At 39.0% G+C, this 15,446-nt stretch overlaps 1 protein-coding gene across 6 annotated transcripts in view; it reads left to right on the top strand.

The window, feature by feature from the left end:
- The window catches only part of WDHD1 (WD repeat and HMG-box DNA binding protein 1), a 68,687-nt gene that overhangs the window by 41,827 nt on the left and 11,414 nt on the right, over positions 1-15,446 (top strand). For 5 of the 6 annotated variants that reach the window (XM_064292499.1, XM_064292501.1, XM_064292504.1 and 2 more), the window contains 8 exons: positions 2,973-3,087; positions 4,069-4,200; positions 7,603-7,826; positions 7,928-8,064; positions 8,406-8,462; positions 10,587-10,630; positions 11,014-11,184; positions 11,796-11,926. In XM_064292499.1, coding sequence (XP_064148569.1) covers positions 2,973-3,087; positions 4,069-4,200; positions 7,603-7,826; positions 7,928-8,064; positions 8,406-8,462; positions 10,587-10,630; positions 11,014-11,184; positions 11,796-11,926 — 1,011 coding nt within the window. Of the gene's footprint in view, positions 1-2,972; positions 3,088-4,068; positions 4,201-7,602; positions 7,827-7,927; positions 8,065-8,405; positions 8,463-10,586; positions 10,631-11,013; positions 11,185-11,795; positions 11,927-15,446 lie in introns of those variants that run through there. The other variant, XM_064292505.1, reaches the window with a different exon arrangement.

Raw genomic sequence — 15,446 nt, 5'->3', positions numbered from 1 at the left:
TCAGAATCGACTCAATGTTAACTAATAAAAACTATAAATAATAACAGCAATAATATTTTTCCTGCTGTCTTAAAGGCTCTTAGCTTTGTATTTAATGGTTAATGATTTCTTTAATCTCTTCATTTTAAATGCGTTTTCTTATCCAGATTCAGCAGTATTTATATTTTCTTTTTGGTCAGGAGTCCTTTGAAAAGGAGTACATTTTGTTAAAAGTTTTTTTATTCCATATTAAAACCAAAAAACCCACTGCTGTCGAGTCAATTCTGACTCACAGTGACCCTATAGGACAGAGTAGAACTGCCCCATAGAGTTTCCAAGGAGCGCCTGGTGAACTTGAACTGCAGAACTTTTGGTTAGCAGCTTAACCACTTAACCACTCTGCCACCAGGGTTTCCATATTAGTCAGTACAAAATACCACCCTTAGTTACGAATATGAAAATCATTGATGTCTAGATGGCTCACTCCTGCTGTCTTAGTGATGTACTTCAGTTTAGCAACAACTGCTTTCATCATTTCCTCTAAAGATCTTTTCATGATCACTGCTGGTTAATACATAACTGGTCTAAGTTACTCTCTACAAACAGCAGTGACCTGAATGCTGTCCCTCCTTCCTTCTTTTTCACTTTAGTTTTAAAAAACTCTTTTTAAAGAGTAAGTCAGTGTGTTTGAAAATTAGACTTTTTTGGTAGTTGTATTCATGTAACAGGCATTTATTATAGCACTGAGTACTTGAACTGTACCACACCCAGATAAATGAGGCATGGAGCCCGGAATATATAGGCTTCTAAAGTGACTGTGCTGCCTCTGAGTGAGGGCTTTATAGGAGGTCCGAACAAAGTCCCTTCCAGTGCAGGAGAGTCCTGTCCAAAGCACAAGAGAAAGCAAAACTTTGCAACTGGGGGAAGGTTAGTCTGGACATTGGTCCCAACTTTCTCCAGTTTGGTATTTTTCAACTCTTAATGTAACAAGAGAACAGATTCTGCCATTTGTATGAGAAGAAATTGAGGTAATTTTGTGTCCTTAGTAAAGTGTGGTTTATTTTTTCACATATCCTCCTTCAAATGGTTTAGCCATGAAGGTTCCAGGAAACCTATTCATAGTAGGCAAAACTCACCAAATTAGGATTTGGTTTGTCTTTCCTTTTATTCCTTCATTAAAGGGATATTTAACAGAAAGAAGATCTTTTTAGTTCAAATCTTTAAAGCTAAGAAAAGAATAAGAAATGTAAAGTGGCTCTCTGCTTTGACATAAATGTGGCTTAGAAGTAACTGTTAATAAAACCTCAATCAATATTTCCTTTTTCTTTGTGATAATTGTTTACCCACTGCTGTTGAGTCTGTTCTGACTCATAGCACCCTATAGGACAGAGTAGAACTTCCCTATAGAGTTTCCAAGGCTGTAATCTTTACCGAAGCAGACTGCCTGCCACATCTTTCTCCTGCAGAGTGGCTGGCGGGTTCAAGCCACCATACTTTTGGTTAACAGCCGAATGTTTAACCACTGCACCACTAGGACTCCTTACTACGACTAAATCAATAGAGTATTTGAGCTGTAACATGTATGAAAGAAGAGACTACAAGTCATTTTATAGAAAAAAAGAACGCTCAGGCAGTTAGCGTTACTCTAAATGTTGTAACTGCTTTTGTTAATGTACATTATTTGTATGTAATTGGGTTCATTCTTTGTGAATGTGCCTGTTCTGTCTTTTCCATTTTGCATGATTAGTAAACTAGTGGTTTTTGTATATAGGTGCAGGAGAGAATTGCCATGAGAGTTCTCAAACTCAGAGTATTCATGTTGCCACCTCACACTATGTGGTAAAAACCACTGATTTATATGAAATCATAAAAAAGGATGAGGAAGAAAGAAAATAAGATTGTGTGTTCAAAAAGATTGGAACTCTAAAAACATATGTTTGTGTTTTTATTGTATAATCACAAAAGAAGGAAAAATGTATCCAGCCCTCACTAGGGATGGGACCTATGTAGTTTGAAAAAGATCCGTGGATATTCCCACGTATTTATTTTATAGTTTACTGTAGTGGGCATTTGATAATGCTAGAAGATATTTATGAAAAAAAACTTTAAACTTAAGGGCCTAATTTCTGCTTAGCATTTCCCCTTCAGGAATGTCATAACTTACTGAAGCCCTGACTAAAAGGATGTACTAGGCATCGCTATTGGTAAGCATTGAATAAGGTATTCTGCTTTGTCTTTAAAATGACTTTATGAAAATTAGAAAATTTGCCCATGTGTAATCATGGTTTTCCAATGAATAATTTGAATACCTAAGTTGAAAGTGTTGTATGTGTATAAATCATTCGCTCATTAGCTAATGCTTTTTAATTAATAAACCATATTAGTACCCTTCATGTTGGGCATCTTTGAATGGCTTACATAGTTAGAAAATGTTTAGACAAAGCTATTACCACATAAAGTAACCTTTCATTTACCAGAGCAGGTATAGATTATAACCTTTTTAATAATACTTGGTTTTCCACTCCACTCTCACCTATAATAAACACTGAACCTGTATTAGACATTTCACCATCTTTTTCTCTTATTTGATATTTCCTACCAGCATTACCAAGTGTTCCCAAACTGATGGAAGTGGATGTGCATCATCAGCATTTTACCTTAGGGTGATCTTTTTTATAACATGATTCCATGACAAGTGTTTATGGCCTAAGTCTGTAATTTTAAAAGTGGGCAGTTTGCGAAGGAAAATGTGAAGACAGCTGATTTCACTGATAGTGATTATTATTTAATAAAGCAATGTGAGAAAGAACTTTTTAAATTCTAGACAGGAAAAGGTATAGCTTTTATACCTAAACAGGCCTAAAAAAGAAATTTGTTACATATCATTTAGCCAGTTATTGGAATAATATTATTCTAAGTTACTAACTTTCGGAAAATTTTAGCAGTTTTTATTACAGAAAGTTTTCATGATGGAACTTTTTCTTCACTGACAGGTGCATTCCTTGTAAGGGTTCTCGGTTTCCTCCCACGCTTCCAAGACCTGCCGTAGCCATATTAGCCTTTAAGCTTCCTTACTGTCAGACTGCAACAGAGAAAGGACAAATGGAGGTATGTGGACATCTTACCTTGACACATTGAATTTGTTAATACACTGCCTGTGACACAAGTGTTTAAAAATTACCGTGATGGCCAGTGTTGAGTGTTCACTGCTTATTAATAAGCAGTGGTAGCATGGAGGAAAGAGGACTGCTTATTGCAGTGGCTGCTTCTAGGGACTTTGTTGCTCAGGTAAAGGAATACGTCTGTTAGGGCTGCACTGGGGTGAAGCCTTCACTGTCAGGGTCAAGGCAGCACCTGAGAGGGAGGGAGCTGCCTCAGAGGGAGGGAATGCCTCTGTAATTTCTGTGCCCCAGGCACCTTGCTTGCCTAACCCTAGTCCTAGCCCGCATCACCAAAAGTTGTTTGAAATCTTGCAATTAGTTGATCTAAATAAGAACCAGTTCAGCTTCTAAAAAACCACTTTACATTAGACAGGCCCATAAAACAAAATGAGACTGAAGGGGCACACCAGCCCAGTGGCAAGGACAGGAGGGCAGGGGGGGACAGGAAAGCTGGTAATAGGGAACCCAAGGTTGAGAAAGGAGAGTGTTACAAAACAATATGTATACTAATTGTTTAAGGAGAAGCTAGTTTGTTCTCTAAACCTTATCTAAAGTATAATAAAAAAAAAGTTAAAAAATGTAAATCTAAAAAAAGAAAATAGAAAAACACTTTACTGAGTTCTCTGAGCCTTACTTCAAATACTAGGAAACTGTTTAAAATACTGCAGGTCCTTTTTGTTTTTCCAAGAAAAGGAGATAAAATCAAGCCATAGCATCACATTGGAATTTGAACTGCAAAATAAGCTATGGAGAGGAGGAAATCCTCGAGGCTTAGTGGTTGAGTGCTGGGCTGCTAACCAAAAGGTTGGCAGTTCACGTCCACCAGGTGGATTTCAGAAAATAAACTGGAATGTGTTAAGATATATATTTAACACTTGCCTGGTAAAAGGTAATAGTTGTCTCTAAACAATTTTTTCCACTTTTATAGGAACAGTTTTGGCGCTCCGTTATATTTCACAACTACCTTGATTATTTAGCTAAAAATGGTTACGAATATGAAGAGAGCACTAAAAATCAAGCAATAAGAGAACAACAGGAACTTTTAATGAAAATGCTTGCGGTGAGTAAAATCAGTATACTGTACTGAAAAAATTAATGATAAGTCGTTTTCTTCTGTAGGTTGAATTTCTTAATGGTTTATAAATTACCACTAAGCTCCACAGGCTAAAATTCTTAAGTCATATCTGGTAGGTTTTTTTTTTTTCCCCACCTTTAAAATTTCTGTTTCCTATTGGTATTGCAGTTACAATATTTAAAACATGAGCTTGTTGTTTCTAGGATCATATGGCAGACATAAATTTTCTGGTGCTCCTTCCCTTTTTTGTTTCCCTAGGACCCTAAAGACCACTACTAGGTGATACCTAAGGTCAGTGATTCTCAATCTGGCTGCACATTTCAACCTGGGAAGAAACTGTGATATAACTGGTCCGACATAGGAAGCAGACATTTGTTGTTGTGGCTGAGTTTCCCAGGTGATTCAGATGTGCTGCCCGAGTGGAGAGCCATTGTCCTCTAGACAGTGGTTCTTAAAAGTAAGGCCCTTCCTCCAGCCTCCCACACCTATCCTACCCACCAGCAGCATCAGCATCCCCTGGGAACTGGTTAGAAGTGCAGACTCTAAGGGTACACCCAGCTTAACAGGCCGTTCAGGTGACTCTGATGCTCAACAAAGTTTGAGAATCGCTGCCCTAGCTCCTGCTGGTATTAAACTTGGCAAATAAAGTTTGAGTGCCAGTTGTTTTTAAATTTCCAAGGCTGGATAGTCTTAAAAATTTTGATCGGATTTTTAGCTGTGCCTGCCTTTGTGAATTAGGCTGCTATGTATACTGAAAGTTTGTCTGTAGCTAGTGACCAGGTTTGGTGCCTTATGTATTTTGGTACATTTATCTTTGGAGCAGCGTATCTTAAAGTTCGTATATTTGTATCCTCACTCCAGGTTGGTTTATGGAGAAGAGTATAATATAATTTCTTCTCTGCTCATCTTGCATTAGACTGCAAGCCCCTCGAGGGCAGTGAGCATGTCTTGTTCACTGTTGTATGCCAGGCATTGACGTAGTTCCTGCTACGTAGTGAAAAAAAAACAAAACCCATTGCTGTTGAGCCGATTCTGACTCATGGCAACCCCATGTGTTACAGAGTAAAACTGTTCCATAGGGTTTTCTGGCTATAATCTTAATGGAAACAGATTGCCAGGCCTTTCTTACATGGTACCACTGGTTGAGTTAGAACTGCCAACCTTTAGGAAAGTAGTTGAGCGTAAACTGTTTATACCACCTAGGGACCTTAATACATAGCCCAGTTGCCACTGAGTTGATTCTGACTCATGATGACCCCTTGTGTGTCAGTGCAGAACTGTGCTCCTTTGGGTTTTCATGGTTGTGACCTTTCAGAAGCAGACCACCAGGCCTTTCTTCCAGTGCATCTATGGGTGGGTTCGAACTGCTAGCCTTTCAGTTAGTAGCCCAGAACTTAACTGTTTGTACCCCGCAGGGACCCTTTTTTTTTTTTTTTTTTTTTTAACTTTCATTAAGCTTCAAGTGAACGTTTACAAATCCAATCAGTCTGTCACATATAAGTTTACATACATCTTACTCCGTACTCCCACTTGCTCTCCCCCTATTCAGGGACCCTTTAATACATGGTACACGCTCAGTATTTCTTTAAAGAGCGAATGGTCCAGATTTTTCTTTTTAAAGTTGGGGAAAAAAAGGTTTGGAGGGGAAAATGATATTTAAGACCACAGAGCTAATTATAACCCCAGTCCCTAAAAGTTGTGGTTCACTACTGTTGTCTTTATACAACACTGCCTTGAATTTAATATTAAACTATTTTAATTACTTTGTTGTGGGGTGACTTTTGTTTCTTTTATAAAGCATTGTTTGTGGTCCAGAAACTAGCACGCTTTGTATTTTTTGCAACACATGTAAAGAAACATGTTTGATTTATTTACTATTTAGTGGTGGAGCTTTTCCTTTGGACCAGTGTTTCTTAGCTGGGTAAAGTAGCTTTGGGGGTTGGTCAGTTCTTTAATGTTCCTGGTCCCAGGCAAATGCCTATAGTTCACCCTAGCCAATGTGAGAACCATGCCCATAGTTCATCCTAGCCAACACGAGAGCCATGCCAGTAGTTCACCCTAGCCAACGCAAAAACCATACCCAGAGATCACCCTAACCAATGAAAGAACCATGCCCGTAGTTCACCCTAGCTAACGCGAGAGCCATGTCAGTAGTTCATCCTAGCCAACGCAAAAATCATACCCAGAGATCACCCTAACCAATGAGACAACCATGCCCATAGTTCACCCTAGCCAATGTGAGAACCATGCCTGTAGTTCACCGTAGCCAATGGAAGAACCATGCCTGTAGTTCACCCTAGCCAATGCAAGAACCATGCCCATAGTTTGCCCTAGTCAACATGACAGCCATGCCCATAGTTCACCCTAGCTAACGCAAGAACCATTCCCATAACTCACCCTAACCAACGTGAAAACCGAACAATACCCTTGCATTTCTGTATGCACGGTGGTGCACAGTACCACCCTGACTGACAAGCACTGTTTATCGACAAGTGGTACTAGAAAACTTAATGAGGAAATATAGGTGACTATCTAAAGCAGTCATGCCTATTAACGGTAATCCTTCTATCCCATGAATTATGACACCCTTAACAGCCTTTGAAGTATCACTTTTCCTCACTTTGTACTTCATTGGGTTGCCAAAATTCATATCAAAAGGAAAATAGTGTTTTCTAAGAGATCTTAAATGAATACCTACCCTTCGTTTTATATTGTAAGTCACCCCTACCCAGATTCACTCAGTAGTACTTGCCAATTCTGGGGAAAATAATAACTGATTTGTTTACAACTTTTTTTTTTTTTAATTTCCTACCCTGTGTCTTTTTGGGGTAGGGAACTGGGGGCTGGAAAACAAATTTGAGAGAGCCATCTTTAAATTTAAGAAAGTCTTGCTTTCCTTGCAGTTAATTGCTTGAAATGATGTGCCGTATTTCACTAAATCTAAGCCACTTTTGGAGTCCCTGGTTGGTGCAATTAACTCGCTCAGCTGCTAATCAAAAGGTTGGAAGTTTGAGTCTACCCAGAGATGCCTTGGAAGAAAATCCTGGTGATCTTCTTCCAAAAAATCAGCTATCATAACCCCTATGGAGCACAGTTCCACTCTGACACATAAGAGGTCATCATGAATCAGAATTGACTCAACTGGTTTTTTTGAGCCACAGAGACAGAAGAAAGTGCTGCCAATTAAATGCTGGCCCGCCATCAATTGTAAGATACAGGCCAATTTCAGAGATGTTAAAATATGTAAAAATGTGCATCTTAGAATCGGTGATGTACAGTATCTAGAAAACAGCTTTCTCAGTTTTACCAGTAGTGCCAGTCATTTATTTTCAAAAGTTTTGCTTAACAAGATTTGATTTTTTTTTTTTCTTTCTATTTTTTGATTAGCTTTCTTGTAAACTGGAGCGGGAATTTCGATGTGTAGAACTTGCTGATCTGATGACTCAGAATGCTGTGAATTTAGCCATTAAATATGCTTCTCGTTCTCGGAAGTTAATATTGGCCCAAAGACTTAGTGAACTAGCTATGGAGAAGGCAGCAGAATTGGCAGCGACCCAGGAGGAAGAGGAGGAAGAGCAAGAAGAGGATTTCAGAAAAAAGCTGAATGCTGGGTAAGAAAAAAAAATTCAGTTTCTCGAGTTTTCCTTTACTACCCTGAGTATTAAATTGGTCTTTGTGTAGCTCTTTATTGAGTAATACTATTGTCTTTTAGTTACTATAATACTCCTTCAGAGTGGAGCCAACCAAGGCTTAGAAATCAAGTTGAAGAAGAAGCAGAGGACAGCGGAGAAGCTGATGAAGTAGAAGAAAAACCAGAAATACATAAGCATAGTGAGATACATTTTCAAGGTGATTATGATGAGAGAAACCCTGGTGGTGTAGTGACTAAGTGCTATGGCTGCTAACCAAAGGGTCAGCAGTTCGAATCTGCCAGGCGCTCCTTGGAAACCCTACGGGGCAGTTCTACTCTGTCCTGTAGGGTCACTATGAGCTGAAATCGAGTCGACGGCACTGGGTTTGGTTTTTGGTTTATGATGAGAGATGCCATGGGTGTGGCTTTCCCCATTTTACTTGGCTGAGGAAAATCAAATACCTGTATTTTTGGAAACACTTTTACACTCTGTTGAATAGAGAAGATGACTTTGTCTTCCCTGTTTACAGTGTACTGTTTTATCTTAATTACTCTGTAGGACAAAACCCATTTTCCAAAAGTGCAAATTCTTCTGATGTGTCAACTATCAAGTCAGGTGAGAAATAATTGTAAGTTTGTAATATCAAGAAAATTTTGCACGTAGTCTTTAAAGTGATACATCTGCTCAAATGTGCTTTTTTTTTTTTAATCAGATGTTTGTGAAACTGGTCATTTAACAAATGTATTAAGTGCTTCTTGCGTGTCAAGCATTCGGCTAGATGAGGGTCCGGAAGGCAAGCAGACATGCCTGCCGTATGCTGTTTCAGCCCAGCAGGGAAGACAAGTATTGAACATAAGATTCCTGAGGGTCACTAAGGAGACATGCAGGATGCTGGAGAAACAGTTAAAAGGAGTTGAAAGTAGCTGCCTTTGGGGCATAGGGCTGGGGGATAGAGAAGGTTAGAGCAATGGGTTGCTGGGTTGTTTTTTTTTTTGCATAAATCTTATAGTACCATTTGCCTTTTTAAACTATGTCCGTGTATTACTTTGATAAAAATTAACTTTTAGAAAGTATACAGAGCATGTAACGTGTCTATAATCGGGTCAGTGACCAGGGGTGAGTAGAGACTCCCAAGGAAAACCTGTTAGAAAAACAAGTGTTTAAAGCAAAGGCGTGAAGGATAAGAGTCAGCTAGGCAAAGGTGGGTGGGAGCAGGGACAAGGGAAAAGCATTTGGGCTTAGGGAACAGCATGTGTAAAGACTATAAAAGAGTATGTATGGAGAGGATCGAAAGCAAAGGGAAAGTGGTGCTAGATGCTTTTGAAGTGATGACAGGAGCCAAATCTTGCAGATCCCAGTAGGCCATATTAAGGATTTTGATCTCTATTGTAAGTTCTCTGAGAATCTGTTGTAGTTTTTAAGTAGGCACGTGGCACAGCATGCTGTGCTGAGGAGGACCGGATACAATAAGACAGCTGAGGCAGTCCAAGTGAGATTAAATAGTGAATTGGGCGAGAGTGGTAGTGGTGAGGGTGCAAAGAATGGGAAGAATTGAAGAGGTGTTTCTGAGGAAAATGTAGAGGGTATGGGTGTTCAGGTGTGAAGAATGGCTCAGTTTTTGGCTTGAGTCATTGAGTGAATGAACACTGGTACCACTTACTGAGTCAGGAAACACTGGGAGAAGTAGGTTTTAGTAGGAAGATGTTAAATTACTAATCAAGTGGAATGTCACATGGGTAGTTGGATGTTTGGATCAAGAACTCAGAAAAGGAGTCTGGGCTAAAGATAGAAAATGAAAATCATTGGCCTAAGTATAGCAATTAAAACTGGGCATGGGTGAGTGAGGATAGCCAGAGGATGTAGAGCGAGAAGAAAAATGGGCTTAGGCCTGGGGAGGCCTTAACATTTAAACATCAGGTAGAGAAGGAGAGGAAAACCCTCCATGGAGAAGGAGACCAAGGGCCAGAGAGGAAGGAGATGGGCCAGGAGAATATGGCATTTCAGAAGTCAAGGGAGGAGAGAGTATCAAGAAAAAGGACCAGTCAGCCACATGGAATGCTTTCAAGAGGTCAAATACAATGATGACTGGAAAGTATCCGCCAGATTTGTCCACGTAGAGGTCATTGGGGGTCCTATCAAGAGCCGGCTCTGTAGTGTAGTAGGGCTAGAAGCCATGTTATATTGGATGGAGGAACATATGGACAGTGAGGAAATGGGAACAGCAATGTAGATAGCTCTTCAGAAGTTGACTGTATAGGGGAGGGGAGAGAAAAATGGTAGCTGGAGAGTGTGTAAGTTGGAGAGGGTTTGTCTTTTGTTGCTAAGTGGAGAGACTTGAGGGGCCAATCAAGAGGGAAAAGTCAAAGATGGGAGGGGGAATCATTGATAGCTCAAGTTTCTTGAGAAAGCAGGGGGAGGTAGTTACCAGAGTACAAATAGAGGGATTAAGCTTTGCTAAAATATGGCGCCATTCTTCCATGGTAACAGCAGGAGGGATAGATCTACACATGCTGGGTTTGTAGGTTTCATAGTGGCAAATTGGGATGGGTTCTATCTAAGAGCTGTTATTTTGTCTTGAAAGTAGGAAGGAGGTCATCTGTAGTTGTTAATAGTTTTAAAGGCGGGAAGTACATTTATTTTTATATAGTGTATATTAAAACATTCTATCTACTGTTATAGAAGTCAGGGTCGTCTATTTTTTATCAATATTAAGCAAGAGTTTCTTTCTGCTTATGAAAGGTGCAGTTATCTCTAGCAACCAAGGACGAGCAAATCCCTTCAAGGTAAACTCTTTGCAGTGCAATTTTCTGTTATTTTCAAATGACCAGATGACCCTCCCCAGATGTGGAGGCATTAAAAACTAAAGTAGATCATTGTGGAAAAAAGGAGAAAGCAGCACCAGTTCACACTTGGGCTAAGAATTATATGTTCTTCTTATCTTCTAAGTGCCTATGGTTTTGAATGATACTGTTTTTTCTTGGGGACGTGGTATTTTGGGAATATGCCTATTGGTCTTAATTTGGATTGTACCAAATATAGTAGTGGTATTTTCCAAAGGTAAGACTGTAATGCAAACTTCAAAATTTTAAAGAAACATAAGTATCTCCTGGTTTTTTTTTTTTTTTTCTCATTCAATATAAAATTCTAAGACAAGTTTGCTCTTTAGGTATCAGCCAATTCCAAAGAGCCAGCCATTTCGGTGAATACAGGACGTTCAACTAATATTTTAGATAATATGAATAAATTACCGAAGAAATCCACTGCACTTAATCGCGCTGCAAGTAATGACAAGTCTCCAGTTATAAAGCCTCTAATTCCAAAGCCAAAGTCTAAGCAGGTACTCTTTCAACTACTCACATCTGCAGTAAACAACATGTGACCTGTTTATCTTATTTCAGTTTGTTGGCTGTTTCAGGCATAGGACAGGAGGTGTGAGTTGTTTATAGTTGAATGTGTAGAAGGGCAGTGGTTCTCGGTTCTGGCTTTGCTTCAGAATCATCTGGTCACTTTTTAAAAACATACATACCCAGACCGCAGGGGCTTAGGCATTTATCTTATTTTTTTAAAAAACTTCCCAGATGGTTCTGATGCATATTCTTGTTTAATAATGACTGACTCTAATCTTACCTTATTTGGTATTCTGGTTTTGCCTCCCTTAGTAAGTATTCAGTAAGTATTTCATCCCTGATTTGTCATCAGTAAAATAGATCTATTGTTTATCTTTTCTGTTTCATATAATTTTATTCATTTAGAAAACATGAAATTTGAAGTATAGCTCTTTGGTTCTGTGTGTGTGTGTGCATGTTTGTTTTAACTGAGAACCTCAGGACTTCACACGTTAGTATAAGAATTGTAAATAATTTAAATGTTTCTTCACATTTTTCAAACCCGTTTGTAACTTATAAAATCATCTAGGTCTTGCTGCAATACTCATGTTTGTTTTTCCAGACATCTGCAGCATCCTATTTCCAAAAAAGAACTTCCCAAGCTGATAAGACTGATGAAGTCAAAGAAGAAAATCCTAAAAATTTATCATCTGAAACCCCAGCTTTATCCCCTCAAAACACTGAGAACCAGAGGTCAGTAAGTATAGAAATGTAGCATTCTTAATACGCTGTCCTGATAAACGGATATAGTAGCAGCAATACAAAATTATGCAACTCTGTTATTATAAATAACACATTGGCACTGGTGGCAGATGTTCAGAACACTTGTAACTTTTAAGAATTAGGTATTGAGGAGGCTCGTCCTTATCCCGAGATGATTAAGGGTAGGAAGGAGTACACTGCTGATTTTTTAATTAGTAACTTGTATTAAGAGGCATTATAGCACAGTTGTTAGAAGCACAGATTCCAGAGCCTAACTGCCCGGGTTTGAATACTAGCTCCACTACTTATCAGCTAGGTGACCTTGGACAAGTCCAGCCTCCTTTTGCTCATCTGTAAAATGGGTATAATAACAGGTAGATACATAAACTTACAATTTACACATTAAAATTGTATATACATTTTATTGGTACACTGCATTTTATAATTTTTTAAGTTTCAAATTTTTTTCGTTCATTTATTGTCTTTAAATACATATTTACATGGGGGGGTGAATCAAAAGATACAAAAAGATATGTGATGAAAAGTAAACTGTTTCTTATTCACCCAGTTCTCCTTTCCAGAAACAATCACCACAATGTTTCTTATATATCCTTCCAGAATGATTCTGTACATACATAAACAATTATACCTGTTTGTCTATTTTTTTAGTTTTACAGAAATGGTAGCATACTATACACATTGTTCTATAGCCATTTTTTTCCCACTTAATAATAGCTTTTGCAGATCATTTCATATTATATACAGAACTTTTTAAATCTTTTTACATTGCATAGAATGGATATACCATATTTTATTTACTTCTCTGTTGCTGTCTTAGTCATCTAGTGCTGCTGTAACAGAAATACCACAGGTGGATGGCTTTAACAAAGAAAAATTTATTTCCTCATGGTTGTTGTTGTTAGGTGCCATCGAGTTGGTTCCTACTCATAGCGACCCTATGCACAACAGAACGAATCACTGCCCGGTCCTGAGCCATCCTCACAATCATTCTTATGCTTGAGCTCATTGTTGCAGCCACTGTGTCAATCCACCTCGTTGAGGGTCTTCCTCTTTTCTGCTGATGCTGTACTCTGCCGAGCATGATGTCCTTCTCCAGGAACTGATCCCTCCTGAGAACATGTCCAAAGTATGTAAGACGCAGTCTCGCCATCCTTGTTTCTAAGGAGCATTCTGGTTGTACTTCTTCCAAGACAGATTTGTTCATTCTTTTGGCAATCCATGGTATATTCAATATTCTTCTCCAACACCACAATTCAAAGGCGTCAGTTCTTCTTCGGTCTTCCTTACTGATTGTCCAGCTTTCACATGCCTATGATGCGATTGAAAATACCATGGCTTGGGTCAGGCGCACCTTAGTCTTCAAGGTGACATCTTTGCTCTTCAACACTTTAAAGAGGTCCTTTGCAGCACATTTACCCAATGCAATGCGTCTTTTGATTTCTTGACTGTTGCTTCCATGGCTGTTGATTGTGGATCCAAGTAAAATGAAATCCTGGACAACTTCAATCTTTTCTCCATTTATGATGATGTTGCTCATTGGTTCAGTTGTGAGGATTTTTGTTTTCTTTATGTTGAGGTGCAAGCCATACTGAAGGCTGTGATCTTTGATCTTCATTAGTAAGTGCTTCAAGCCCTCTTCACTTTCAGCAAGCAAGGTTGTGTCATCTGCATAACGCAGGTTGTTAATGAGTCTTCCTCCAGTCCTGATGCCCTGTTCTTCTTCATGTAGTCTAGCTTCTCCTATTGTTTGCTCAGCATACAAACTGAATAGGTATGGTGAAAGAATACAACCCTGATGCATACCTTTCCTGACTTTAAACCATTCAGTATCCCCTTGTTCTATCCGAACAACTGCCTCTTGATCTATGTAAAGGTTCCTCATGAGCACAATTAAGTGTTGTGGAATTCCCATTCTTCACAGTGTTATCCATAATTTGTTATGATCCACACAGTTGAATGCCTTTGGATAGTCCATAAAACACAGGTAAACATCCTTCTGGTATTCTCTGCTTTCAGCCAGGATCCATCTGACATCAGCAATGATATCCCTGGTTCCACATCCTCTTCTGAATCTAGCCTGAATTTCTGGCAGTTCCCTGTGGATACACTGCTGCAGCCGTTTTTGAATGATCTTCAACATTTTGCTTGCGTGTGATATTAATGATATTGTTCTATAATTTCCACATTCAGCTGGATCACCTTTCTTGGGAACAGGCATAAATATGGATCCCTTCAGTCAGTTGGCCAGGAAGCTGTCTTCCATATTTCTTGGCATAGACGAGTGAGCACCTCCAGCACTGCATCTTGTTTGTTGAAATATCTCAATTGATATTCCATCAATTTCTGGAGCCTCATTTTTCACCAATACCTTCAGAGCAGCTTGGACTTCTTCCTTCAGTACCATCGGTTCCTGATCATATGTCACCTCTTGAAATGGTTGAACATCGACTAATTCTTTTTGGTATAATGACTGTGTATTCCTTCCATCTTCTTTTGATGCTTCCTGGGTCGTTTAATATTTTCCCCATAGAATCCTTCACTATTGCAACTCGAGGCTTGAATTTTTTCTTCAGTTCTTTCAGCTTGAGAAACTCCGAGCTTGTTCTTCCCTTTTGGCATGACTCAAAATGAGAAGAAGCAGCTGCAAGCAGCCATTAATAATCGGAACCTGGAATGTACGAAGTATGAATCTAGGAAAATTGGAAATCGTCTGGTATTGGCCATTTTGAATCGGACAATCATATAGTCTACTATCTGGGAATGACATCTTGAAGAGGAATGGTGCTGCATTCATCGTCAAAAACACTTCTCAAGATGTATCCTGAAGTACAACACTGTCAGGGATAGGATAATATCCATATGCCTACAAGGAAGACCAGTTAATACGACTGTTATTCAAATTTATGCACCAACCACTAAGGCCAAAGATGAAGAAATAGAAGATTTTTATCAGCTGCTGCAGTCTGAAATTGGTCGAACATACAACCAAGATGCATTGATAATTACTGGCAACTGGAACGTGAAAGCTGGCAATGAAGAAGGATCAGTAGTTGGAAAATACAGCCTTGGTGATAGAAACAATGCTGGAGATTGAATGATAGAATTTTGCAAGACCAATGACTTCTTCATTGCAAACACCTTCTTTCACCGATATAAACGGCGACTATACACATAGACCTTGCCAGATGGAACACACAGAAATCAAATTGACTACATCTGTGGAAAGAGACAATGGAAAAGCTCAATATCAGTCAGAACAAGGCCAGGGGCCAACTGTGGAACAGACCATCAATTGCTCATATGCAAGTTCAAGCTGAAACTGAAGAAAATCAGAGCAAGTCCACGAGAGCCAAAATATGACCTTGAGTATATCCCACCTGAATTTAGAGACCATCTGAAGAATAGATTTGACACATTGAACACTAGTGACTGTAGATCAGATGAGTTGTGGAATGACATCAAGGACATCATACATGAAGAAAGCAAGAGG

This window comes from Loxodonta africana, chromosome 10 (genome assembly GCF_030014295.1).
Source record: "Loxodonta africana isolate mLoxAfr1 chromosome 10, mLoxAfr1.hap2, whole genome shotgun sequence".
Classification (NCBI taxonomy): Eukaryota; Metazoa; Chordata; class Mammalia; order Proboscidea; family Elephantidae; genus Loxodonta; species Loxodonta africana.
The sequence above is the reverse complement of the archived record's forward strand: the minus strand, read 5'-3'. Positions and strand labels throughout refer to the sequence as shown.